General features: G+C 40.7%; 1 protein-coding gene across 4 annotated transcripts in view; it reads left to right on the top strand.

The window, feature by feature from the left end:
- Positions 1-27,668, top strand: part of nphp4 (nephronophthisis 4) — a 120,316-nt gene that overhangs the window by 9,460 nt on the left and 83,188 nt on the right. For all 4 annotated transcript variants that reach the window (XR_002836002.2, XM_072713381.1, XM_072713380.1 and 1 more), the window contains exons 4-5: positions 22,597-22,775; positions 23,030-23,094. Coding sequence is in view for 3 of the 4 variants with exons in the window: in XM_072713381.1 (XP_072569482.1) it covers positions 22,597-22,775; positions 23,030-23,094 (244 nt within the window). In the remaining variant the exon portion in view is untranslated. The remainder of the gene's footprint in view (positions 1-22,596; positions 22,776-23,029; positions 23,095-27,668) is intronic.

Here is a 27,668-nt window from a genome sequence, read left to right as displayed (position 1 = left end):
GAAACGCATATAAAATCTAGGAGGACCTGTGTTTTGGAGGTTAGTCTCGAGTTCTGCCTTTTTATAATTTTTTTTTTATTGTCTATCCAGTGGCTCCTTCAGCCATGGCAGTGACTTGCGTCTGTCGAAATAAATTCCTTTTTCCCACTCACAGTAAATATGAGAGATTTTTCTCCTTTTTTTCTCAGCTTCACACCTCAGTAACTCAGGAAAGAATGATCTGAAGGAAAAAAAAAACCTGATTACTAAGGTATGAGACATTACAGCTGTCAACTGCGAGTATGTGCACCTGCCACGCTAGAGGGGGAGAGAATCGTGGGACACGCTGGTCTTCTTTCTTAATGTATTTTCATGTCACCATGTTCCTGTCCCCTTGTCCAGGATAGATAGATGGGTGGGTGGGTGTTCTCATGGTTACACATTGTATGGTGGGTAACACTGTTCGCTCACACCTCCAGGGATGGAGAATCAAACCCCATGTGGGTGGAGTCTGCATGTTCTACCAGTGCCAGTGGGTTTCCATTAGGTTTCCAGTGTCCTCCTACAGCCCAAGATCTGCAGGTAGCTGTATATCTGAGTGTGTGCATATGTGTGCCCTGTGGTGCACTGGCACCCATCTAGGACATACACCTCCATTCTGCTCTACTCTGCACCAGATAGGCTCCTGGATCTCTGTGACCCTGCACTGGTGGAGTGCTTGGAAGATGGATCAATGTTCATTCTTTGTTCATGTTATGTTAATTGCTTAAGAGTTTCTTGTGGATGAAGTGCATTTTGAATTTTAAATATGTTTTTAATCAGTTATTTTTTTATTTTGTATTGCTTAGTAATTACAATGGATGCATGTCTAGCTATGTCCGCAATATGCATGTGACTGCTCCTATGTTTGAGTACTATGTGGTGTCTTGAGTCTCTGTCTCTTGTGTCTCTGTTGCTTTGTCTTAGGGTGACGATACACAGGGCAATGTTGCTGGGCAATGTTGTCCGACCATTGTTGTTTTGGGCAATTTCCCATTGATATTGGGCAACTAATTTCTATTTGGAAAAATCATAATCAGCAGTGGGCAACTTTTCACGATCATCCAGATCCAGATGAGTTTCCTTTTGTCTCGCTTATTGGCAATTGCCCAGCAACCTTGCTCAAAAAGTAGCCCTTTGTATAATGACCTTCAGTGTTTGTTTGTGTCTCACTGTGCTTTGACACCGTAGTCAGTATATCACCAGAGTCTTTTGTCTGTCTCGGGTCTTGGTCTCTTCGTGTCACCCCTTCATCGGCCTGCTCGTGTTCTCAGAGGGGGTAGTGAGATGCGAGGGGGTTAACAGTGAACGCCACGCTGTCGGTAGCTGGCCTCCCCCTCTCCTCCACGCTGCTCCTGCTGGTGTCCGTCACCGCTAACGTCTCCCCTCTCACTTTCATTTGTACAAAGGCTCCTTCATCCCAAAAGACACAAAATCAATATCTGACAAGAGCAAAATGGCAGGCAGACACAACGTTTTTCACAGAATCCATAAAAATAATGACACACGCTGCGATGTAAACTTATAGGTCCTGTATTTTTGGGAGTTACTTTGAAATAGCAAAGAAGGAGCCAGTTTTTATTACTGCTTGACCAGCTGATAACTGAAAACTAAGTTGCTAAAATGAGGTTTCAAAATATTATATATTGAATATTATATGGTATCGTATGTCAAAAACTGGATGTATCGTCTTGGAGACTTTGGTATCCTAGCATTCTTGTTTCTACTGTAGTACTGGGGTGATTATTCATATACATATAATAAATATATTATGGTACTACAATGATAAATGGTGCTAAAAGGCTGCCATATATTACTGAATATTTTGGGTTTTGGTTTTGTGGTTTTTGTACATGAATAACTCATAGCCTGCTCTTAAGTTATCTGTAATCTTAACAGCCTGCTCAACAGCTAAGGAACCCTTTTGTACTTGCATTGCATCCGTATTGTTCTCATGCTATGATGCCTGAACTCATTAGCTCTGTTGTGCACCATTTCATTTGGGAGAACGTTTTTAGGCAGTCGTTAATTTGCTGAAAGAGATTTTCGCTTATCCTTATAGGAGTTCTTCAGGAGCAGCTGGACTCAGCAGAAACCAATGTTACCTAGTCTCTCAAGACAAAAATGATGTATTTTCATACATTTTGAGTAATGCCACATATATACATTGAAAGAAAAGCTACACAAAAGGAATCAAATTATTTGAAAGTCTTAGATGTTATTTGTATAGTTTGTACTTTTCGCATTGTCTTGCCATTGTGTTTCAGTTAGTTGGCTTAATTTTAGTGAGATACTGTTTAATTAAAATGCTCTTCCTATATATGTGTACATGAGTTTTGTTACATGTGTCACCACAAAACATGTAGGGAGCACATTCTTAAAAAAATTAAGCTAGCACTATAATTTGCCATTGGTTACATTTTTATTCCTGAGATTTGTTAGCCATATTTTTTTCTCTTAAGTCTTTGTTTGATTCACCAGGAGTCCACGGCTTGATTATAGGAGTGTGTTGCCATGGTTGCATTGGTACTGTCAAACTCTTTGACCATATTTCATTCTACAGGGGCAGGGTTTTCGTAGCTTATAGGCTTGTGTTGTTCATAAGTCATCTATCCACATCTTATTTGTTTAGCTGGAATAAGTACACGTGGCAATGTTTGTATTAATTTAACCCGTAACACTCCCTTTGTTAAATGCACTGACTGGGACATTGAAATGTAGCTATCCGTGTCATTTGGCTTTCTAAGAGTTAGCAAAGAGCTAAAATTTCAGTCAGCTGGACACATGTTAACAAGCAGTTGATCATCATGGAGAAGTTCTGTGCCTCTGTTCCGGACCCACCTCTGTTCCATTAGGGCCAGTGAGCTTTGCAATGCCTAGGTAATCAGCCATAAGCATTGAATGACCAGATGGATGGAGAACTTGCCTTGCCACCAACAAAGCTAAGAGTGGCTAACTGTGTCCCTAAGCCTGTGTCTGTGATGAAGTCCAGGGAGTGACAGGTGCAGCTGTGCTTCATAGAATGAGCCTGTCTGTTGACCGGGAAGCCATGGTAATCCCCAACGGATTCAACTTGTGGACTTGCGAGCTAAAAATGGCAGTTTCAGCTTTCAGGAAGAGCCCTACTGTTTTACCCCTGAGTAGAGCACTTATCCTGTGTTTTTTCATCTGTATAAGTAGGTAATATTTTACACAGACTAAGACTTCATTTCTGAGCACCTGAAGACTAAATGTATGCCAGGGAGTAAATGGTGATGAAAATACAATGTGCATGTCACTGTGGTCATGGGCATGGGGCTGAACTCTAAGGGGACTGGAATGTAGGCTTGGTGAACACATGGTAAAGATCTGCGCTAAAAATGAGACATTGGTTTGTTAAAATTATTGGAGCAAAACCGTCTGTTGGCTTCCTTCTTTTAACGGGAGTGGGCAGTAAGTAATAATATCTGCCACTTTGTCCAGATGCTCATCCATTGGCTTCCTTTTTGTGTCATCTCAAGGGAGCTGTCAGTCGCTCCTCTGCCTTATCACCTTCTGTAGCGGACAGGTTACCGTGAGGCAGTTTTCCTGACTTGGTTTTTCCATGTGGTCTTAGATACAGCCCTCTTTTCCCAGCAGAGGGCACTGTTGCACCGGAGATGGCCAGTTGACGAACGGGCATTCTGACAGGAGGAATAATGTGTTTCGGTATTGCCAGGTTCCCGATGATTGACACTTTTGGTTTCTACCCCCGGTTCATCACTCTGTCTGCGTTGTGTGAGGCAGAGGTTATAATTAAAGACTCGCAGCCCAAAGCTGTCATTTTGAGGCAGTCGTCTTTGTTTTTGTCAGCCAAATTTGTTGATGAATTGCAGATTTGTGATTTGGTGATAATTGCTTTTTGTCTGTAACTGTGTCCTCTTTTTATATGTGCTGAAAAGGAGTAATATGGCAGTACGGTCATACATATACCTCCTGTTTGATACTGAAGAGCAAACTCATGTGAGTTTAAGTAGCCAAATAGAGTTCTGCAGTGAAGGGGTTGGAGGTGCAGCATACTTTCACTACATCTTATGATGAGATAACTGGAGGACTGATTTTAAAAGAAAATATTATTTTTCTCCGATATTTAGATATATTAGCACCACTTTCAATAAAGCAAAGACATTTAAAAGACATTTCTTTTCCCTCTCGTAATGTCCAGATTGATAGCGTAGGTGGTATTCTCTTATCCATAATGTAAATAACATTTGATATGAGCGGAAATGCAAACTGCATTGATCCATCCATTCACCCTCTCACCATTCCAAATGCACATATGAAACTTTTAATATAGGGCTATACATTTGCATATATGGCTGGTTATCAGAGGTGGAAAGTTCGGGTTCAGAAAGTACAAATCCAGACCAAGATTGTTTCAGCCAACCAGTTGAGTACTCTGACTGTGACTCTGTACTTGACTGGTTGGTTGAAACAAAACCCTGGTCCGAATTTCTGCTTTCTGAACCTGAACTTTCTACCTCGCAGTTGTAATATGTGAACATGCTTTACTGTTGCAAACGTTGACGACTGAATAGACGAGGATGGTGTTACTAGGTGCCGTCCCTGTGCCCTGGATGTCCTGGGATGTCACTGCAATGGGACCAATCACTGTGGCAGGAGCGTCTGCCTGGGAAAGATAGCTGCCCCCCCCATGCGCCTCTCCAGACTGAGGCTAACCTACTTCGACCGCGATCCCCGCCGTTCCCCGGTATCACCTGGGCCTGCTGAGGGTCAGGCAGCTCTCCAGACGGGGTGTGCTGCTGTCGAACCTGAAGGGCTCTCCACAGCAGGTGCTCTTCCTCGACCAGATCACCGGGCTGGAGAAGCAGGCCTGCTCTGGGGTAAATCAGCAACATGGGCTCACTGGGAGCTGTGGGGCTCTCTCTTTATGCTCGCTGTTTCTTTAGAATACTCTAGAATCCCTTCATAAGGAAGTGGAAACAGATAAATGCTGTCAGTATGTGAATACAGTGCTCACGTCACCAATGTGTCGACCACCACCTAGCAGCAGCCCACAAAACACTTATTAGAAATTAGATTAATTTTACCATATATATATATATATATATATATGGCCCCTAACTGTAACAGTGGGTCAAGTCACGACATTTTGTTTAGATTTTCCTATTAACAAGACTGGTATAACACTACTGTAAAATATAATGTAAAATAACACTACTGCTTAATTGTATTTTATGCAGTACAGTTTGCAATGCTCCACCTGTATCTGCTGTGTGTGTGTGTGTGTGTGTGTGTAGGTAGGAGGGGCTCTTGAATGGGCCCCCATTAATTTTCCCTGTTCATTTCGCTGCTCTAGAATGTTCCGTTCCACCCAGTAGTTTTATTCCCTGCTTGGAGATGCATTGGAATGGGATTGGAGGCTGGGCCATAAAGCTGTAGTTGTGCTTATCAATATTTCACATCCTCTGGTGGTAAACAGCCAAGGGACCAGCTGCTCCTGAAAGGCTCTGTGGGCGCCGGTCGCAAGGGAGCCAGAATCCATTATCGTGACCCCGGGTTTCAGGAATAAAAGCCCTCGCAATGGGGTGAAAGGCCATTTTAGGTGTTTTACAAAAAAATAAAATACTTGTATCAGGACTCCCTGAGGTCTTGTTTTTATCAGACTGCATGGAGATTGTGGCCTTACCTTGGTCACCATGTGCAATTTTTCTTCTGCAGTTAAAGCACAAGCTCTTCCCCTAGTGTTGCTGATGTGCAGCCTTACTGATGACGAGTCTGGCTCTGTGTGGAGGGCGGGGTCTCCAAAGGTCTCCCTGTGCCTTTTATAGATTGCTTTGAAAGTAAAGCTTGTGTCGTAGGCCAGACTCTTCCCTGGAAAGAGCCTTCTGCTGATGGCAGATCAATGCTTTCGGTGCAAGACGGCGGCATCTGCTGGAGGATGACTGGGCCCCGTGGCCGTCAACCACTTTAAACACCATGTCATTTAGGCATTTATTCACATTCAAGTCAATGTATGTGTCTGGCAAACGTGACTGTCAGCCAGTGATTCAGCAGCTTTTCATGGTCCTCTTGTATGCAGAAATGACTATGTACTTCTTATGAAGATGCCTTTATTGTCACCGTACAAATGCAGTGAAATATCGTTTGGAGCAAACCTGTAGATCCCAGCTTAACTAGCACTTATCGGTAAGATACATTATAAATAAAAGAGATTATTTTTATTCTTATGTAAGGATGAAGAATAAATGCCAGTATTGGAATCAAAGTAAGCAGTGCCGCAGCATTGATTAGATGGGATACACACACACATAATTTTCATGGAGGGGAGGGGGGGGAGGGTAAATGTTTTTTGTATTGGGGAGTGGGGAGATGGGTAATAAAAATAATGAAGGAGCTGTAATATTCCGGATAGCTGTGTGACATTTTTACCTGATTTATTAAGCAGCTGGCATCACTTGCTAATCTGCTTAATTGTCGTGTTTTAAGAAGTGACCTGTTACCTAAGTGCCCTTTACTGCAGTCTCCCTTTGGGGGGGGGGGGGGGGGTTTGAGGGAAGGCTTTTCACCTATAAATTGCTTGTTATTCATGTGTGTCTCTTTGAGGCCAATGGACTTGCATTCCATCCTGCGTGGCCCCTGTCCCCTGTCTAAGGAAGGGTCCAGGCGAACTGTAGTAATTTCAGCCACCACATCTCCGTTCGTTTAAGTATGTCACTCATTTTGTTATGTACAATGTGCTGTGCCATTGTACGGCACATGCATATAATACATTTATTTGGAGCTAACAAATAGCATCAGGATAACATCAAAGCAAACCAACAGGAAAATGGCCATTGCATAATATATAACATTTTTTTCTGTAGTTTAGCGGATCCTGTATTAAAAATGTAATACCCTCTTGCCCAGAGACAGGATATTTTGCTGAGGCAATTTCCTGAAGTACCATCCTCAGGAACACAAGTGCAGCCCTCCAGGGATTTGAACCTACAACCTTTTGGTCCGCTTTTTTATTTGCTGCAGAGAAACAATGATGTATTTGTTGGGAGCGCTAGATTATCGAGCCGGTAGATAGCTGCTGCTTGCGACGGGAACATTCTGAAGGGTTCTGTTTTTGCTTCTATTTTCGCTGAATTTCAGCAGCGTCTCTAGTGCTTTAGACCGCATGCATTAAAAGACTAAACATAAAGAACACTTTCTGGGAGTATTTATATGACGGGTTTTAGTTATTTACCGCGTTATCTTTTTTTTTTTTTTTTTTTTTTTTTTTTTTAACTACAAAGAAGTATTTTTAAAAATTTGATTTGACCCTACATTAGATTTAATTGCTGAATCAAGAACCAAACGATAGGAAAGGTGTAATGTACAGTAAATGTGGTGTTAAGCAGATTCTTTTACTGCATTTACAACCTTGGGGATTTTCATTGACTCAATCAGCATATTGCTGCACCACTGAGGTGTTGATTTATTAGTTACCTGACTAGTTATGGGTGTTTTTAGCAGCTAATAGGCAATTGCATCTAACTCCCAACATCCTTATTATACACAACTATAATAACATCATCAGCTCAAACTTCCTACAAGCTGTATATGTTTTCTGGACACACAAATTCTAAAGCATTCTAAGCATATGTGAACAAACCAGCTGATGTAATGCTTTCATTATAACTTAATAATAAGGATTCCAGCATTAGGAAATGCTAAATATATCCTATCTCATCCCCGGGCTAATATTTTTTGACGTCTTATTTACAACACTTATTTAATGCCATTTGATGAAGGTAATACAATTAAGCAGGGAATGTGGGTCGTCCTGGAGATGGAAGCGGGTAATCACTGGAATAATGTGCAGCCTTTGAAATTCACACCTCTGTGGATGGATGAAGGGGCTGACTGCACTGCGGATGATTTAATGAGCGATTTGTGCTGTGCCACCTTGCCGCCCCCACATTTGGCGTCCTGCACAAAGGAGCTGTCAAGCTTTGCATTTATTTAGCCCATGCAATGTGCAAGTTAGGAGAGCTTGGGGTCAGGGAGCAGGTGGGGTTGGGGGTCTTGCTCCAGGGCCCAACATGTATGATTACTGGCAGACATGGGGTTTGAACCCACAAGCACCCGGACCCGGGCACAGATCTGTAACACACTGAGCTGCATAGTGTCACCCTGCCAGGCAGTCACATCCCCCTCCCTAAGCTCCATATCAGAACATCACAGTTTAATATCTGGCTGTGCTTTCTCTCCTGGCGACAGCAGATTCTGCACAAAGGGGGGAGAGTGACGGATTTGCATTTGGAGCCTGTTTTTCAGGAGGGAGTGCAAGACGGCCCGGTGACCCGTGTCCTTAAGGTCCGTGCTTTGCCTCCATAGCATGTCACGTCACGCCGCTGTTTTGTGATTAGCCCCATGGCAGAGTTGCATTGTCCCGACTCTCACCTTACAGCCCAAATGAAGCAGTCTTTTCTTTGACCTTCTGCCCCGTTCCTGCTGGTTTTACTTATGCATATTGTAACCAGCCCTCTGCTCGGGTTTTAATAACCTGTACAGTAGCCCTAAATCTACCTGCTTTTAGTGGTTCAACATGATCTCATGTCTGCCAGGTTTTTGGTGAAGATATACCCCTTAATATTAATGTTATTTTTGGCATATGCATCGGGACCCTATGTCCTCCTGGTACACCGACGTCCAGGGCTCAACGTGCAACACGTGACACCAAGTCCTTAGCAGAAGCTGAAGAGGAAAGCACTGATGTGATGTGAGAGATGCTTCACTAGCATAGATAGGCAGTTATTTAACCAGGTCAATGAGAAGCATAGCTGTGTGCATTTGCTCCTCCATGTGTGTAGTTTGCATTGTAGAAAGAAAGTGGAGGGTCTCAAAGCTAATGTGAACACTTAGACTCCATATACCCACTGTGCTGCTGTGCTGTCAAACGTAGGTTGAACTCCAGAGTTCTGACTTAAAGCTTTTCAACCAGTGAAAATGTTTTCCTGGCTAAAGCCTAAATCCCATTTGTTGCTTTGTCATCATATTGTTATTTTGGCTCATCTCTACAATTATGCTGACGGGAGGCCACTTAACGCCAGGAAAGGAAAGCCAAACTTTTCATCACTATCACTATATAAACACAGTAAACAGCTTCATTTTCTAATACATGTTATGTATGTATTTTTAAGGTTTTCTGAATTACTTTAGGCAATAGAGTATCTATATAATACTATATTTAATACAGTACAGTGTGATAATGTGCATAGTCAAAAGAGCTTTTTCCTTTGGTTTTTTAATGTTATGTGTTTTTTTTTTTTTAAACAGGGCTTATAATAAACACAAACTTACAAATGTTAGAAATTGGTGGACATGCCATTTACCAAAGCATTTTGTATGGGTAGTGTAATTTTATGAAATATATTTGCATCTTACTAAGGTTCTTTAAAAGCCAAGTAGAGCAGAATATTTAGCAGCATATTTAAGTAAACTCCGTGGTACACGAATGCTTCCTGCAGGAAACATGTTCTCATTTTTGTTCCCATGTGACTTGGCCACAAACTGAGTTTGTGCCTTAAAAAGCTTTAAATTATAAACTAATTTTCATTGTTGCACTGTAATAGGCCGACTTGCATTAAAGATTTCCTTTAATATCATATAGCAACTTTATCATTAAATAGTTTCATTTTGTAACTGGTTTTGAGTTGTCAAACCATGTTGTAGTTATTAGTAAAGAGGGTTAAAAATTGTGGGCCCCAAGGCGATTAGATTCAGTTACGGTTATTGAGGGAACGATTCGATGCATTGCAGATCTTTAATTTCTATTACAATTTGATTAATCGGTTATTCAATTATTTTGATAACTTAAATTCAAACATTTTTTAACTTTACCAAAAAACACAAATATCATCACTGGAAATTAGTCACAGACTATAAATGGAACACAAAAAAGCAGAATCTCAGAACAATTGTTAATTGTTATTATTATTAAACAGGAAGAACACACCAGAGTGGAATTGTCAGAAGGCCAACTATGGAACTGTATGTAAAAAAAGACACGTTAAAGGAAATGCTACGTGACTTGTGGGGGGGGGGGGGGGGGGTGGGATTTACTGCCGGTGAAACCTGCTGAGTTTGCAATGCAGATTAGCAGAATGACGTCACAACATTTTTTTATTCTGTGGAAGACGAAAGAAATATCTGTGGGCCAGATTTAATAATGAATTACAAAGGTGTTGCAGGCCAGTACATTGAGACCTCTTCTAAGTGGTGGAAGAGCCGATGAAATCCCTCACTCGCCACTATGGAAAATGGCAGATTCTTCAATGCAGTCATCTCCATTATTTTAGTAGCCTAGCTGTGTTTTCCAAAAGCATTGTAGCGCAAACCATTAGTATCTTAGCACCACAAAATAGGGGCGAGCTTCCCGAAAACATTGTAGCACAAAGATCATCATTTAATTTGTGTAAGCCTGATTTGTTTTTGGTTTGAGGAGACTCCATTGGCTAGCATTCAGTTATCCATGAAGGAAAATTAGTATCAGTGTAGCAATATATGCTCATCCCACACAACATGTTCTTTCTTAGATTTTGAGGCGAAACAGCAATTTGTGGAGAACATGCATATTAATATCGTCCCACACTGAAATATGTGCTATTTGCCTCTCTTGTCAGCCTCTGATAAGTGTAAATGAAACATGTCAGCTGTCTGGTTTAGTACTTTCAAGTTTTATGTACATGAAAGTTACATAGTATCATAAAGGTATATTAAAAACTTATTAATTTATTATGCTTATTTGCAGTCATCAGCAATTCAGACTGATCCATGGCAGTTAGAGAAATCCAAAATTTTCAGCTGCATACCTCTAAATCATCAGGATATATTCAGGGTTTCCTGGGTTATTAAAAATATATTAACTATTACATCAAATTAGCCAAAATTAAGTCCATTAAAACGTATTAAAAAGCATTGAATGACATTTCCTGACGCATCATATTCCTTATTACTTTCTTCCCCTCAAGTGTGAGGTAACTGATTATACATTTACTCCTTTAGTAGCACATCTGGGAACCATCTGAAGTTACCTGAACGATGCACATTTTGTGCCACTTGAAAGTTGTCGGTGTGTCCTGAGTGCATAGTTAGCAAATATGCTATTAAGAGATCAAAAAATGGGGAAATTTTCTAAAAAATGGAGGTCAGACATGTCTTGAAAGTCTTGGTTGAAGCGCGTTGCCACTAATGGTGTGTTGAGCGGCACGTAAAAAAAGTGATTAAATTATCGTCCGATTAAATTACTGTCCGATTAAATTACTGTCCGATCACATATGACAGAAATGGGGGTAAAAAGATGTTATAGATATATAAGATGTTATAATTAAATAAGATATATGCAGTTATAGAACATAGTGGTCTGGTACTGTCGTATGCCAGAGGTGATGCTTTAGCGATGAGAAAAAAAAAAATACTTTTCATGTTTTTGGAATGTAATTTATTTTAACTTATTTGCTTGGTGTGTCCCTTTAAACTTATTTAAGCAGAACCTCCCAAACAATCAGTATTGCTACAGGTGTCACTTTTTCTAAATAATTGGCCATAAAATCTCCATATCGGTGCATCACTAAGCAAAACAATGTTTCCCGTCTCTGAAATTGCCAAACCCTTTTCATGTGGCAAAGACAAAACAGTGTCCTCACTAGTTCCTTGGGATTTCTCAAAATAAAAAATACGGTTTTCTTTTGCAGTCTAATCTAAGGGAATGTATTGTAAATAAAAGCCAAAGGTATGTTGCCATTGTAACTTAAATTGGCATGAAGGTCTTAAATGATTTAAAAAGGGTGTTAAAAGGTCTTCAATAGAGGTCACTGATGCCTGCAGATACCAGCTTTCTGTCCTCAGAACAAGCAGGTGAATAAAACTCCATTTATTAATAGAGGCTGCAGACCTGCCAGCTACTTCATAATCAAAAAACGAAAACCACTGCAACCCTTCACTCTCTTATTTGCATTTATTGAAAATGAGGTGAACTGTTTCAGAACATAATGTGGCCTTTATCAGACCCCTGCCCCAGACTAACTGCCTGAAAACAAACGTGTCTTCGCAGAGAATGATAAGCGGCATTTTCAATATGCTTATTTCTTGGAAAAGTTAAGAGAATTTGCGTATGCCTGCATGGGAAAAAATGTAACTATGTGAAAAGTATAGCTGCTATTGTAGACTTATTGCAATGTGTCAATATTTTTTTTTTAAATTATATTTATTACTTTATTAGTATTTATGTGTTTTATGTGTTGCTGTATCCAGTAACGACATTCTAACCCAGTTACGTCCATTTTCAATATGCTGCTCCTGATCCGACTCCGTGTGGATTGTTGAATTTCCTAAGGAATTAAAACTGCAGTGGGATAGACCTTGTGGATGGCTTAACATTCCACTTAATCCTGTTTAACTTCATGCACTGTAATTTGCAGCCCATTTTAAGAGGGAGAGTCATCTACATTGTGTTAATTTTCTCAAGTTTCAATTTGTCCAGCTATTAATGGATTATAAGTACTATATATTCTCAAGAGTTATTAATTAGAACCTAATAGCAGTATGCATTGGACAAAGGGCACCTAAAGTCAAATTATATTTTCTCAGCGTTGTATTAAAATGTTTGTTCTTTACTGAATATGTTTAAGGTTCCATTTGACAGGAAAATGAAAGAAAATGTAAAATATTTTACAAAATGTGGTCAGTATTTTTCTGTTAATCATCTGGACTATCTGTATGTCTATCAGCTGATCTGTCTTAACCATACTTAGGGACAAAGCAAATCCTTTTATGCATCCCGTGATCTGTGAATGCCTTGCTTATTATTGGGGTGGTGTTATATTTTATAGGAGGTACTGGTATTGGGTGCAGAAATGTCTGGAAAGGTTGAAAATGTTTTGGGCACACATTGATAAACTTTATTAATCCTCAAAGGGAAAGTAAATGAAATAGTGGCCATTTTCTCATACCACGGCTTCAATAAACAGTTGAAATGTCACTGATGAGTATGAGATGAGATTCCCCCAGATGCGAATCTGATTCTGGGGCATAAATAAGATCGATATCCAGCTGTATGAATCAGTAACAGAAGGTAAAATGTGCCAGATGACAGTTGCACTGATACTTTTTTACAAATATCAAGCACGACAAGTTATTGTTTTATTGCTGCTCAGTGTCTAAATCTCTGCTTTGATCTCACTATTGAAAGTGCAGTCCTATGAGTCTTTGCTTGAATTGAAGAGGTAGCTGTCTGGAGAAAATCTGTCATTTGCACAGCGTTATGGTGGAATGCATCTGGAAACAAAAAAGAATAAATCTGACTCGCCTTTGGAGTTTGAATTGAGATTATGTTTGTGAAATAACACTGATTAGTCATATTAATGAGGTGCGGTTTGGGAAACCTAAAAAGGTAAAGACTAAGCCAATCAACCGTTAATGTTTGTTATCAGTACTTGTGTGTTTCGTAATAAAACGTGTGTGAGAGTGGCGTCATTACTAAAACACTATGATTAAATCTAAATAAATATTTAATGACAAGTATCATCTGAAGAAATCGATAATGACTGTTATCTGGTTTTATGAACATTAAATGTGTTATCTGCATGAAAGTAAGAATGAATATGAGAAAATATAATATTCGTTAGTGAAAAGCACAATTTATTGAAACAAATTACATTTTTTTAAAAAACTGAGCCAGGCACTCAGTGTACTTTAACTGCAATTATGAGCATAATTATGATGCCATTGACGGTGGTTATCTTGTAGGAAGGTGTTATGGATAGTATATGAATTACCAGCTAAGGGGGTTTGCTACTGAATTTTAACATGCCAGTCTTGTTTCTCAGTTGTGCGGAGATGTTCTTTCTAAATGTTAAGCTCATGTAGCTGAATTGTGTAAGATTTCCTGTATAAATCGCTCCGTAGTGTGTTGCATTTTTCAGATTCCTAACTGTGCTCTGTAGTATCTGACAGCTTTTTAGGGCTTTCAAGAAAGGCGGTACCACCAATACCACCCCCCCCCCCCCCCCCCCACTCCGCCATAGCCCTCTCCGCTACATCCAAGTCACTCTTTTGTGTTACACATAGGAACTTCCATTCCATACCCCCCAGTTGGCTACTGGCTTTCCTTTGAAGCAGCAGATGCTATTAGCAGAAGCTTATAGACCTGATTAAAGAAATTTTATTAACGCAGTGCATGGTCTGTAGAATATCATCAGTGCGCCTCTGTTTGTTCAGCTCTCAGTCCTTGTAAGTAGCTCTGTGGCATGATCAGCTTGTGCACATTTAAATCTCCAGCTCTGTTACAAGTACACTTTTAAGCACTTTTACACAAGTGGAATTATTCTCTCAAAGAGGGAGAACATGCACTGTGGGGTTACTTGATTTGGAATTACTTCAAACGCACAGACAGATGTCTTTAGTTTCCCTACAAAATGGCTCAATCCACAGTGCCTTTGACACCAAACATGATTTCAACCCTGTGCTCCCTAATAAGTTCTCATGAAGTGTAATCAAGGAGTCAGTAAAAAAATATATACTTTTTTCCCCAAACAAAATTCTGTGTATTGCAGACCTGAAAGACGTTGGATAAAGCTGTTTTAATGCAACACTTAACAGCACAAAACATCATTAACAGATATTTTAATATTTCAGTTTCTGTATATCCAAGAAAATTAAATAAGGACATCATAATTCTAAAAAAAACTTTATACTAGCAGATATTTCTTTATGAACTAAAAATATAATCTTGAGAAATTAACAACTTATAATCAACTGCCAGTTCAGTTTGAAAATGACAATTACAAAAATTATATTTTAACTATGTAATTAGCATTTAATTTTTTAATAACTGAATTACATAGCTGGTGTAACCTGGAATTTTAGTGACTGCAGTGTGAATGGATACTCTTGCTTAAAATTGCAGCAAGCAGTCTACTTTGAATCCAGTAACATTCATGGTATTTTGTTTTGCTTTTTCTTAAATGAATTTGCATTTCAAATTTTTTCCCCCAGACAACATCTCTTTTACAGTTAAACCTGTAAGTCTATATGGAATATATCCACAAGCGACTGTGTAAAAGCTGAGTAAAAAAAGTGATATTGACAATTAATGGAACTTAAAGCAGTTTTAGGATTTGGATTTTGCTTGCACTGTTACCTGAGGACAAGCGGTTACAGAAGATGGATTGATGGATGGATGGATGGATTTTTACAATAAAGTGTCTCTTAGGTTTTGTTATTCAGACATCGACAGACACATTGCCTTTGATTTACAACTCTTTCTAATTATGCTTGCAGTTTTAATAATAAGTGATTTTTCATAAAAATTCAGTTTTCCATGGAGTACCAAAATTCACCCAACTAGGAACCCAAAACTGAGCTTTGTACTAAACTGTGAATTTTGTGTACTGTTACTTTTTCACACCACTGGAATTTTGTTTTTATTTGTTTGTTTGAAAAAATAAAGCCTACTAATTGGACTAAAGGCCAGCACACGCATAGGGAGTGGAGAATGCATTTTGGAAACCCTCCACAGCTCAAACCGTCACTGACCTTCCTCAGCTTAGGCCAGGTATACAGCTGACATGAAATCCATTAATGCAGCATCAAGAGAGTTTCTGTATGCCCCACGAGTCTATCGGGTCAGTACATCAGGGACCCTCAAAGCATTTGTCATGAGGAGCATTTTGAGGAAAAATTGCCTGACTAGAATCCACTCGATCTGTGTGTCCCATTCACAGACAAACACATGCACAAACACATAGTGACACTCTCAGCAGATGCTGCGTACTAAATTCCCGTACGATGACTGCAATCCTGAGCACTGTATGTAGAATATCAGAATATCATTAATCTATCTTTTTTTCTAGAAATACTTTGTTCACTTTTCTGCAGGTTTTTTTCCTGTAGGTTTCCTTAAAAGCATGTAAAATACTGTAGATCACAAATGAGTGTCGTGCTGATTAGTAAAATGTGTATCTGAGGCGTGTCCGCAGGTACAGGGGTATTTAAAAAAAAATACAGCTTTTTCTAGCCATTTTGGCCTTTCATCCACGCACAAATGGCATTTTATGTCAATGAAAATGGAGCTTTTGTGAAACCCCGTCCAGGGTAAGAATTTTCAAGTATTTACTGTTGCTACCAGGACCCAAGGGTTGAGTGGGAAGGGCAATATCGAGTGGGAAGGGCAATATCGAGTGGGAGGGGCAATATCGAGTAGGAGGGGCAATGTTGAGTAGGAACGGTTTACCACGAGTGATAGGGGGGTTTTATTACTGGTTAGGGTTGGGTTTAGAGTGTCAGATGATAATATTTACAACCCCCGCCCCCCCCCCCCCCCCCCCCCCCCCCCCCACTTTGTGCCTCCTACTTGACATTGCCCATCCCACTCAACATGCAACTCCTGGCTGCAGCGATATGCCCGTCTAGATTTTCAGAAAGATTGTTTTCAGAGTGCCAACGTGTAGACAGGGCTTGTAACATCAGAGTGTGCACCATTATCTACTTTGTTGCCAGAGTGTGCACTATTCACTGTTTACATTAGTTGTTCTTAGCCTAGCAGAACTGCTAAGCAGGCTTCTGATTGGCCAACATGGCTGTTCGGTTAGAGTTATATCTATGGAGTCAGAATAGTGCCATATGTACTTGTATGTGTACTTTCCAATTTGCACCTGTAAAAAGAAATTTGCTCGCACTGAACACAATTTTCATTCGCAAAAAAGATATTTTGTTATATAAAATATTGATTTATATTTGCAAAATATCTTTTTTTGCGAATGAAAATTGTGTTCAGTGCGAGCAAATTTCTTTTTACAGGTGCAAATTGGAAAGTACACATACAAGTACATATGGCACTTTTCTGACTCCATATATATCGCCCCCTGTTGGTTTGGCATGCTCTTGACAGCTCGTTTTAACATTTTCAGGTGGATGGAGATTTGTTTTTAATAACAGAGGAGGAAAAACACCATTTATAAAAATAGCCATATACGTGTGGACAAGGCCTGAGGCACCGTAATACTCATGAAGACAACTGAAAGTCATAGTTTTTAAAATCGCCTTTAGTTGCTGAATAAATATAAAATCTAACATTCAGAAACTTACCCAAGTCTTAGTGATCACTTTTTAACTTCTGTTATATGGGGGTCGCTTACCATGGCCCAGGTACCTGGAGTTCTGCCTACAGCAGAGGCCCCTTTCCTATGGTTGAGCTTCCAGTTGTAAGACCATCACCCAGCCTCTGCTTCAGGCAGTTGATAGGCTTTAGCCCTGAGGGAGCCTCAAGAAAGTGTGTCCATGTGCAGAGGCACCAGAGACCCTTCAGCAGGTTGGAGAAGAGAGTGGTTGGAAAAACTAAGAGCAGGACCGTGGAGGATCAGGGAACGATTAACAGCAAGGCGCTGAACCTGAGGGGATGAGATTAAAAAAAGCTAAAGTCACAGCAGTCAAGTCAGGAGTCCGGGGATCTTTGTGAAAGGACCTTGGTGTTGAGTCAATTTTTCCCAAAATGTGTTCCTGTACAGCATCCCAGAGGTATGCCAAGAAGGACAGACACGCTGATTAAAGGTGTCCCTGGGAGTTACAGGGGAATCCAGGCCCAAAGCTACCCAACTGGGCAAGTTTTTAACCAATTATGTTGAATTAATATTTAAAAACTAGTATTTCTTTAGTACACTTGCATCACATTATAATGTCCTTATTAAGCCGGATAGTCATAGCCGCTGGGCCAAAATTTGTGACCCCTTGCATTAGGCCAAGTATTCAAAAAAAGTTTCCTGCTGAAAAAGCACGTTATTTGGCATGAATTGTAATTCACGGAATGGCTTTTCTTTTGCTCTGCCGTTAGATCTCGCAGTCGCATGCGATGGCAGCTAAGAGCAGGGTTAATTGCGTATCCTCAGAGCAAGGAAGCACATTTTGACAAGGACTGTCCCCTTAATTGAATGTTTTCCCCCAGTTAACTGTGCTTTTCAGATCTTTGTCACTTTTTTCCCCTCTGTGGATACATAGTTTCAGGGAGTGTCACTGTACACGACCTCTGCGATATCAGTGTAAAGCAGATGTTAATTTTGCGTGAAATGGTAATGTCGTCGTGTCACTTCCAAAAGGGACGAAATTTCTGTTTGAGAAAAATAACATCAGGTTGGATGTGTTGCAAATTAAGTTATGTTTTAAAAGGGCCTGGGGAATTTCCCACGAGCCTTCATCTAGGGAACTCCAGCCCAGTCACCCTCCCCACACTCATGGAGCTGTTGACAAAATGCGTTTAGCTGAGTGTCGGGGGGGGGCAGCCATACTAGAGTTAGTTTTTTTTTCCGAACACATATATTAGCCAGGGTGGAGTGGGACTGTCTTTCCGCCCTGGAGTGGAGTGTTGACACTCCTAAATAAGGTTATTCTAGTCTCAGAAAATTCCCTCACCTACTGCTACTGAAGTACAGGCTACAACGTTTCTCCATTCTAAATAAAGCTGAGATTTCTGTGCATTTCCCTGCTTTCTCCTCCAGTGTCTTTTCTCATCTTATCCTCGCATCCTTGCGGTTTAGCACCACCATTCTCCGTTTCCCCCCCCCCTAGTTTGCCATTCTTTGCAAAATGCACTTAGTTGGGATGCGTGGATCGATATTGAAATATCGATTCTTCTGATCTGAATGGTTTCATTTTGGAAATCGATTCTAACGTAAAAGTATCAATTTTGGTACTTTAAATGTTCAAATTATTGGGATCAGGACATGAACTACTAGTGCATTGGGCCGCCCATAAGGGGAGAGCAAGGGGGAGGGGTCCAGATACTTGGAAACTGCAATGATCACATCCATCCCCCACCCCCCCGACTTGATTTGGCAAATTACATTGTTATGTAATTGTTAGGGTTGGATCATAATTGAGTATTGATATTGAGTTCACTGTTAGTGATACCAACCTTGGATCAAATAAAATTTGCACTGAAAAGAAAATTGGTGATATCGCCCAACCATATAGGGGGGTTGCCAGCTCTCACGCATCTGGCGTGATACTCACGCTTTCAGACTCTCACACAATCTTACGGCAAATCTATATTATTCCATTATAATCCTAAAATTAGCTACATGAAAAGTGTTGGGGTAGAACTGTCACTTACATGTAAATGTGTGTGGCGACCCTGCCTATAGGTTAGTTTCATGTCCAGCAGATCTGCAGCATTTTTGTTTGTTTATTTTTATTTTTGGCGCTGCTACCCCCTTTACAATGGATACATGCATGTAAAGCTAAGTCATACCTCTTGGGGAGGGACTGTCTGTTCACTGATTTACTACAAGCATCTACATTTATTGATGGGAATTTGGAAGGGTGTGCAAAGTGGCTCAGCCAGCCCAGCGGTGACATCGTCCCACCGGGAATCGTGTCAGTGCTTCCGATGGCCAATCAGCTCCTATATATTGCTACATTTCCTCTTTTGTAATTGAACTCTTAGGATTGCCTGGCCAGATGATCGGGTTCTGGCATCTTGAAAACCAGGCGTGCCAAATACTTGACTAATGTCTCTTGCATTAATGATGCATTTTCCACAACGACGAGCAGTCAGCAATACCTTGAAAAACCCAAGGTGGGAACTGACCAGCCTCTTGTAAAAGGATTCTGGGTAATGGCTGGCCACTTGGTACACAAGGCTTCTTTCTTTTATAAGCTAAGTGGGGAGGATGACAGCCCTTGCATTTTTCATCAGACTTTGACAGACAGACAGACGAACACAAATAGCGGAACCTTGCGTTCAAGTTTTAGCAAGGTGTTAAGGGCTCTATGGCATTGATTCTCTGGTCTGTATTAAACTGTCTTTCGGTCTGGATAGGAAATTACAGGACAAATCGTATCATGTATTGGTTCAAAACAGCACACAGCATTTTATTCTTCAATTCAGGATGATTCTGTAAAATATGGGATGGTTGACAACTCTACTCTGGTGCCAAAAGTAGCTGGCAGAAGGGAAGCCGGCCTTTGTGACCATTTCATGTAAATGAACCAGCCTGATAGTTTAATTGCATTTTGGAAAAATTTGTTTAGGGAAACGGGTGATTTCAGATGATAATGTGGCTTTAAAATGGCAACACTGGAGGCCTTTGGCTAACATATGCAAAACTATTTTATCAGTTGATGGTGCACTGTTCCCTTTTTTATTTATTGTTAACTTGATTGTCTGAAAGCTTTGTATCATCAGAGTGAGGGTATGAATAGAAAGTGAAAGAATACCCTTCTTTATTGTGAGGTAAAAGTCCTTAGTCTGGTTTAATTCACTTGTCAACAGAAAGAAAGTCCATAGAGTAATTCCTCTTCTGACCATGTACATACACATCTCTTGTGGCTCATAATGAAGTTGTAATGTTGGTCAATTAACTTTCTTTTCCTTTTGCAAATTTATTTATTTTTTTTTGGGGGGGGGGGGGGGGGTATTTACCCTTGTGACACCCAGTTAATGATTTGTTGATGAAGTAGCTTCAAAATTAAATATCAACCCATTAGATGAACCATATGGTAACCCTGGCAATGTTATAGTACAAGCTGTTTTCTCAATGGCACCCAAGTCTGCATTTCCTGTGGTGAACACAGGCAAGACTTCACGGGGTATTTCTTTGGATCCTTATGTATTCCTGGCAGAATTTGGTTGGCACCATTTTCTGACGCTCTGGTGATGATAGTTGAATACAGGAACATGTTTAAAAATTAAACAAAAAAAGATTTCTTAGTGGAAGACCTGGGTTTGTGTTGGTTGTTTTTAGGTTTTTTTTAGGATAATCTCTGGTGTTGCGATACACGGATATTTAAACACCTTTCATCAAGTGTAGAAACTGACCCCCAAAACTGTGCCAACCCTAGATCTGAAGATAACTATCTGTATTAAGTTCAGTGGAGGACATTTTGTTGTTCTGGGTTTTATCAAGATGCTACTTTAATTCCACAGATTCCTTGGTGCGGTGTTGCAGTGTGATATTACATGATTATTCTGTATTTACAATGGTAGCATGAATAATGAGGCAAACATAGTATTTTGACATAGCAAAAATGTAACATTGTATACAGAGATTTAGACATATAACATGCAGATTGTTATAGAACCCCTTATTTGTCCTTCCACAGATCAAATATAGATATAAAATAGTTTATATAATCACGTTTGAAAGCTAGCAATGTAACTGTCAATTACTTTGTAATTTGAGGTGTTTCAGAATGTCAACGCTTCTAACACCCTTTTTATCAACCTCTTTTTAGAACCCTGTTTGTAAAGGTGATTTAGATCTGGAGGGTAGACCTTCTGTAAAATTGCTCCCCGTATGAAATGTTCTGTGGAGAAAGTGGCCCAGAATTTCTTGTTTTTATGTGTTATTGCTTCTGTCACTCCAGTAGATTTTATTAATTTTATAAGTCTTGACAAATGGCCTTTCCGCGGACTTTTGGAAGCTTGGCTCCCACACATCGTGAGTCAACGAACCCCCTGCTGGAATGTGTTTGCTGCTATTCTTACACAAAATATTGCTGAGTGGAGACTCTGCATCCTCCATGTAAAAGTATATATAGGGGTCATTATTCATATTTCTCTCTGAATAGCTCATTAAAAACTTTTAAATAAAAAAACTGCACATAAATGAGTAGAAAGCAGTACCCGCAGCTTTTATTGTTTGGGGGGGTACACAGGCTTTTTAAAGCTCAATAAAGTTCAATATTGATAGAGGGTTACATTAGTTCAGTTATTGAAATAACGCTTGATTGCCACAGCTAATTGAAGTGATTTGTCGTGGAATGAAAGTGTGCACATCCTGCAGCACCCAATACGGGGGAGTGACAACCTGGCCTAGCTATTGTGGAATGAGTTGGTTATAAAATTAAGACCTGTAGTGGAGTCAGTAGGGCTGGGGTGGCACTGGCCCTCCCAGAAATCAGACAGCCCCCCTCAAATTTTGTTTGGCTCCGAGTTATGTCAGTCATAGACCATGGACTGAAAATTCTTCAATGCGCATAAGTTATAATTTTAGTAATTCAGAATTGGATTAATAATTAATACTTTATTGATCTCTGTGGGGAAATGCCTCCCTCAACTTGCCAACAAGCTGGCTGTGAAGGGCAGCCACCCATAGCGGCACTCAGGGAGCTGGGGGTTAAGGGCCTCGCTCAAGGACCTGCAGACATGCTGAGGCTGGGCTTGAGCTGGTGACCTTATGACCGCAGGCACAGAGGCTTAGTCCAATGAGCTATACGCTGCCCCCCTCCCATCACAAAATGGGTATAATTTATAGCTGTCACTGTTACCCGATAATTTTAATTGATACTCTTTAATTTTCCTTCTTGATTACTTGGCAGTATGGTGAAAGGAAGACGGCACTTTATTTGCAGCGATAGAGTAGTTTTTTAGAGCAACTTTTTGATGATTTGAACCCAACAGACTATTGTGGTCCTTGTGATGTGACTTGTTGAATATGTGTGAAATGGCTTGTTCATATTAATCGGTCGTTTACCTGATTATTGATATAACAAACAAACAAACAAACAAATGAATAGCAGCTGCCATATATACCCTATAAAAGGTGCGCCCGACTGCCCTTTTGCCCCTTTCAGGTGCTGTACTTCCACACCTCCCTCCGGCTCCCCAGCGTAGTGGCTGTCGTGGAAGTGGTGGCCGTGACCGATCAGGCCGATGGTTCCCACCACGCCCTGGGCTGTGGATTCGGAATTTTGCGCCTCTTTTCCGCAAAAGCAGACCCAGCGGAAGCCGTTGACTCCAAGGAGCCGAGAAGGTGAGTAGAATTTTAGGTCACGTGCTCCACGTCCCAGTTGTACTGTGTAGCTTTATTAGCATTTTGCTTTTTCTCCACTTGCTGAACCCCCCCCCCCCCCCCCCCCCCCCCCACCTGCTCGGCGGATGTGTGACTGCAGCATGTGATTTGCTGCCTTCAGGTCGGGCCATTCATGTTGGATGGAAGCAATGAGGTGAAATGAGAGATATTGATGAAGACTGTGCTCTTCTGTCTTTCTTCTGCCCCTTTTGAAGGCTGTGTCTGTACCACGGAAGCCCGAGGGCCCTGCTTCACCCTTCTTTGCACGAACCTGTCGAAAGTGAGTTACTTCCTGTTTTTGTTCCATCTCTGCTTATTATGAGAAGTTCTTTACAATATCATTAGAAGAGAAGTTGTAAGTGGCTTGGAATCTTTCTCTTTCTATCACTTGTTTTTATTAAACTATTTTAAAGTCATTTTATTTAATTGCCAGAATTTATGGGTGATGTTCATTTATGCATAGAATTATTTGTAATTCACTACCTGAAAGATGTATTGTCATGCCTGGAAACACCATAAAACATGGAGAGTCTGTGACCTAATCCATTAGCAGTATGATGAGGCTCCAGCTGCTTTGACGGCACTGCGGCGCCACAGTGGGCAGGAGGAGTGGCTCATTCAGCGCTCCCCACAAGTGGCTCCGTTATGTCTGAATTATTATAGTTTGTTTTTAAAGGTAAAAAGAAGGAAAAAAATGTCAGCCCGTGAATGCAAAGTTCTCCCTAGTGAAGTGACATTCTGTTAATTTGAAAAATAATTGGCCACGCCGGGTTGAAGAGCATCATGCTTGATTTCTGGGTGCAGGATCAAGGTCCATACCGATACGTGGGGTGAAAGAGAAGACTGCAGATATTTATGGGCGTATCAGGTGCATCACGAGTAATGCGATCGTGGTGTGACACGCCACCATTTTTCATAACGGTCCGTTTTTTCAGAACAAGTGTCTGCCTCTGAGGAGGTGTGTAGGAGAGCCTTCCTAAGCCAAGGCGGCTGCCAAAGACTTCAGAAGGGGTCAGGGGTTTGGAAAAAATGACTTTTAATCCTTATTTAACATTCACAGCAAAGGGGAGAGTACAGCTCCTGCCGTCTGGGGAAGATTGGCCAGATGAAGTCGGTGCTCACACTCCAGGCACTGCACTCGGTTGCGTTTGGCAGAGCAGGGAGGATGGAGCCTTGTCTGTCTTTCCCGGCGTGGGGGGTTTTTTGTGCTGTCTGGTATTTTTTGAGAAATATCTCAAAGCGTCCTTGAGTGATTCATGCATCATAGGGGTGTTTGCCATCACAAACTTTCCAATAATACAGAATCTAACCACAGTTCTTCAGTCAAAGCATGATTATGACATATAGGATGCCCTGTGTCAAGCATAAAATCTATAAAGAATAGAGAATGAATATGTACACCTCACGATACTGCCCAGAACAGTGTTTTTGCATAATAGAGTGAAATAGATTCATTGTACTGCATCCATTGTGTGGAAGTCTGACGTCACTGCATGAGCTCATTGATGCCCAGATATCAGGTTCAAATTTTACTCGTATTCATACCAAAATTCAAAATAAAATTTTTGGCTGCGTTTATAACATCTCCGTTTCTAGAAGAAAGGTAGTTGCCCTGACTTGGAAGTGTTTAGGAGCATTTACTTCTTATAAGAAAGGCAAGCACTGAAACATACACAGAACTGCATGATTGTTTTCTGACATTGCACACAAGAAGAACGTTAATTGTTATCTAGTGATTTTCTTGCAGTACGTCCAAATATAATATGGTTTTCAAATTATAGATCTGATGTTAGGAAACGGTTGTTAATGGATCTGAACTGTCCATCTCGGACATGTTTGCTTGTGAGTGTGAGACTCACACAGTCAAACACAAAGGGCAGTGTAGTGACGCTCGTTCATGGTTTCTGTGGGAGGATACTGGAAACCCACCTGAACACAGAGAGAACATGCAAATGTCATACCAGTTTATGCAGATAAAAATGGTTTCTTTTTTATTTGGACTACAGGGTATAATTGAATAATAGGCTGTGGTGATGGAGTTTTGATTTTTCACAGGAGTAACTGCAGGGTTCTAAACCAGACACATTTTATTATCTAAAAATGAAACATACATATGCATATTTCTCCTTTAAAAACTGCTCACTGAAATGGAAACGGGCAATAAAAACTGCATAAACTTCAGAAACTGTCATCATCAAACTTAACATAGAAGCATGTATGCGGATGGACAAGTTCCTTCCTGCTTAAGTACCTACTTATGTCTAACTCTTTTTTACTAATGTAGCACAACCAGGACCAGCTGTGCGCCTTTGATCAGGGGTAATAATCCGCGGGGGCAGGGGAGTTACCATGCCAGTGCAAAAAACCACACAGACCCTCACCTGCTCATACACAGACTGAAGGGGTATGCTGCTGAAATTTGGTAATTACATGTTATTCAGTGCTTTTTACCTTAGCAAGTAATTTGCACCAAATACTGCTTAATTTATTTTTCTTTTTCTGCCCTGGGGACAGAATGTCAAAGGTTCCTAAAACTCCTGTGAGCACTTTGGCATCAGCTGGAGGACTTTTTAATTTTCACAGTCTCAAAGAGCAGTGGAATCTCCAGGAATCAGGACAGTGGGTTCTCAATGGGATTGAAAACATTAATACAGGAACAAGCATGTGAAGTGTTGGCTCTTAGATCAGAAAAACTGTAGAAGTGTCCAGGTGGCATCCGTCTCTTTTCAAGGGCATTTCTAAAATGCGGAAGGCTGCGGATGTTTCGAGGGGTGAGATTGTAAAGGGAAGTTTGTGCCATGTGGATGTGGGAGTCTGAAAGCAATGGTGTACTTCTTGCCGTTTGCTCATTTACTTTAGAGATACAATTGTGTGTGATCCATACCACACAGGTGCCAAAAAAATCCCATCCCATCCCCTCCCATCCCATCCCCTCCCATTCCATCCCCTCCCATTCCATCCTCTGTTTTCTCTGCCCCATCAATGTGTTTGCCATCCTGAAGATGAGTTTCTCAAAGCGTGTAATAAGAAATATTCTATCTTATTTATGCTGGTGGTGAACAAAATTAACTCTGCATCAACTTTGCAAACTTTAAAAATAGCATAGCCACACCCACAGTGGAGTCATATTACAAAGTCACATTGCACAAACTCACCATTTGAAAAGATGTACAAAGGATTGCATTCACCATAAGTGTCCTGTGCCCACTGTTAATTTTAGCAGGGGATCTCTGACTTCTCGATCAAAAGTCAGATTTTTGTTTAGAGTCAGAGGTCCTGAACAATTTTCAATAGCAAAACGACATTTCATGAACTTCGATGAACTGACATTAACTTTCATTGTAGACATCAATATATATCAATAACAGAATTTTTTTTTATTAGAAATTTGGTGCTACTACACTGTATTTTTGTACTTCAGACCACATTAAGCCTTCGTATGTTAACCATATTGATTCATAAGGTGCATTATCAGCTAGGTCCGGATTAACTTGCGGTTCGGTCCAGACTTTGACAACGTTTAGACAGACTTCTGTAGCCTGAGGCTCTAGAGGACCAAGGTACGTGGCCACCAGATATGATGGAATTCTGCCAACTTTGACACTGGAGTGAGAAACGGCTGGAAACAGGGAGCATCTTTGCCAGATTTTTCCCCTCCCTGCAATGAATCCATGACAGTCGTCCCTGTGAGAGTTTAACGCCTTTCACTCTTTTCTAAGCACTCAGGGGTGACTCCAATTAACCTCTCTGTTAAGCTTACTGCCATAGAAGTTTAATGAAGTACAGGAATGCTGCAGGTTAAGAGGACTACAGTTTTCGCACTGATTCATAGACTATTAGCCTCTGACATTTTCCCCTAATTTGATGGAATAGTTTTACTGAACCATTTCTGTGAGTTAGAAGGATACAGATTATTGTGCCTGGCTATTCTGCCTTGTCATTTGCCTTTTCGCTCGAAAACTTCGCTTTGAGTCTTTCTTCCACAACGGCCAGCTGGACATGCATATCGGTGATCACTATTAGGGAGGGGAGGTAGCTGGATTCCTGTCCGGTACATTTGCCAGTCTGTTGGGCTTCCGGAGGGAGAGGGAGGAAAGAGAGGAACAGATAGGAAGAGTAAGGTGATTAGGGTGTGCCTAATGTGCTGTACTTTCACTGATGCTCTTGCCGCAGTGGACTGGCCATTGAGCTCGAGGTTGGGGTCCTAAACGAGGAAGTTATCTTTTTCTGCCGTTCATCATTTCTTCCCTCAAATCATCCCACACATCCATCTAGCATGTCCCTCTAATGGCTTTGTGTAGGTGAGTGGTATCGTTATAGTCCATCTTGGATTTTCATGTTTCTGGGCCTGAGAGAATAAGGGTTTCTGTTGACTGCATTATGCTGGAATGGGTTACAATACCGTGTTTTTCTGTTTATGGAGTTATCAGTAAAACATGGCTAGCTATCAGTCTGACAGTGTAACATTTCCACTTTAGCTAGAGTGCTGTTATTGATTTGGAATATTTTAAAAGCAGGGAGAAGAACAGTAAAACTATCTAATCATCCGATAAGATACTTCGTTTTTTGAGCTTTCGGCATGCTTCAAATGTCAAGCTGGCAATTGCAGAAAAGAGGCTATATTTACAAACAAGACAAAATATTAATCCAACAATAAGACCCTGTTTGAGTAGCGTCCAAGAAAGCATTGAGATAAATCTCACTTTCATTCTGTATTCTAATCAGTCTGAAACTTCTGCACAAGTGTCATCCATCCATCCATCCATCCATCCATCCTCTAACCACTTATCATGGTCAGGGTTGCTGGGAAGGGGGACTATTCTACCCCAGGCCGCACATGGCATAAGGCTGGGG

This window comes from Paramormyrops kingsleyae, chromosome 6 (assembly GCF_048594095.1).
Source record: "Paramormyrops kingsleyae isolate MSU_618 chromosome 6, PKINGS_0.4, whole genome shotgun sequence".
Lineage (NCBI taxonomy): Eukaryota > Metazoa > Chordata > Actinopteri > Osteoglossiformes > Mormyridae > Paramormyrops > Paramormyrops kingsleyae.
The sequence above is the reverse complement of the archived record's forward strand: the minus strand, read 5'-3'. Positions and strand labels throughout refer to the sequence as shown.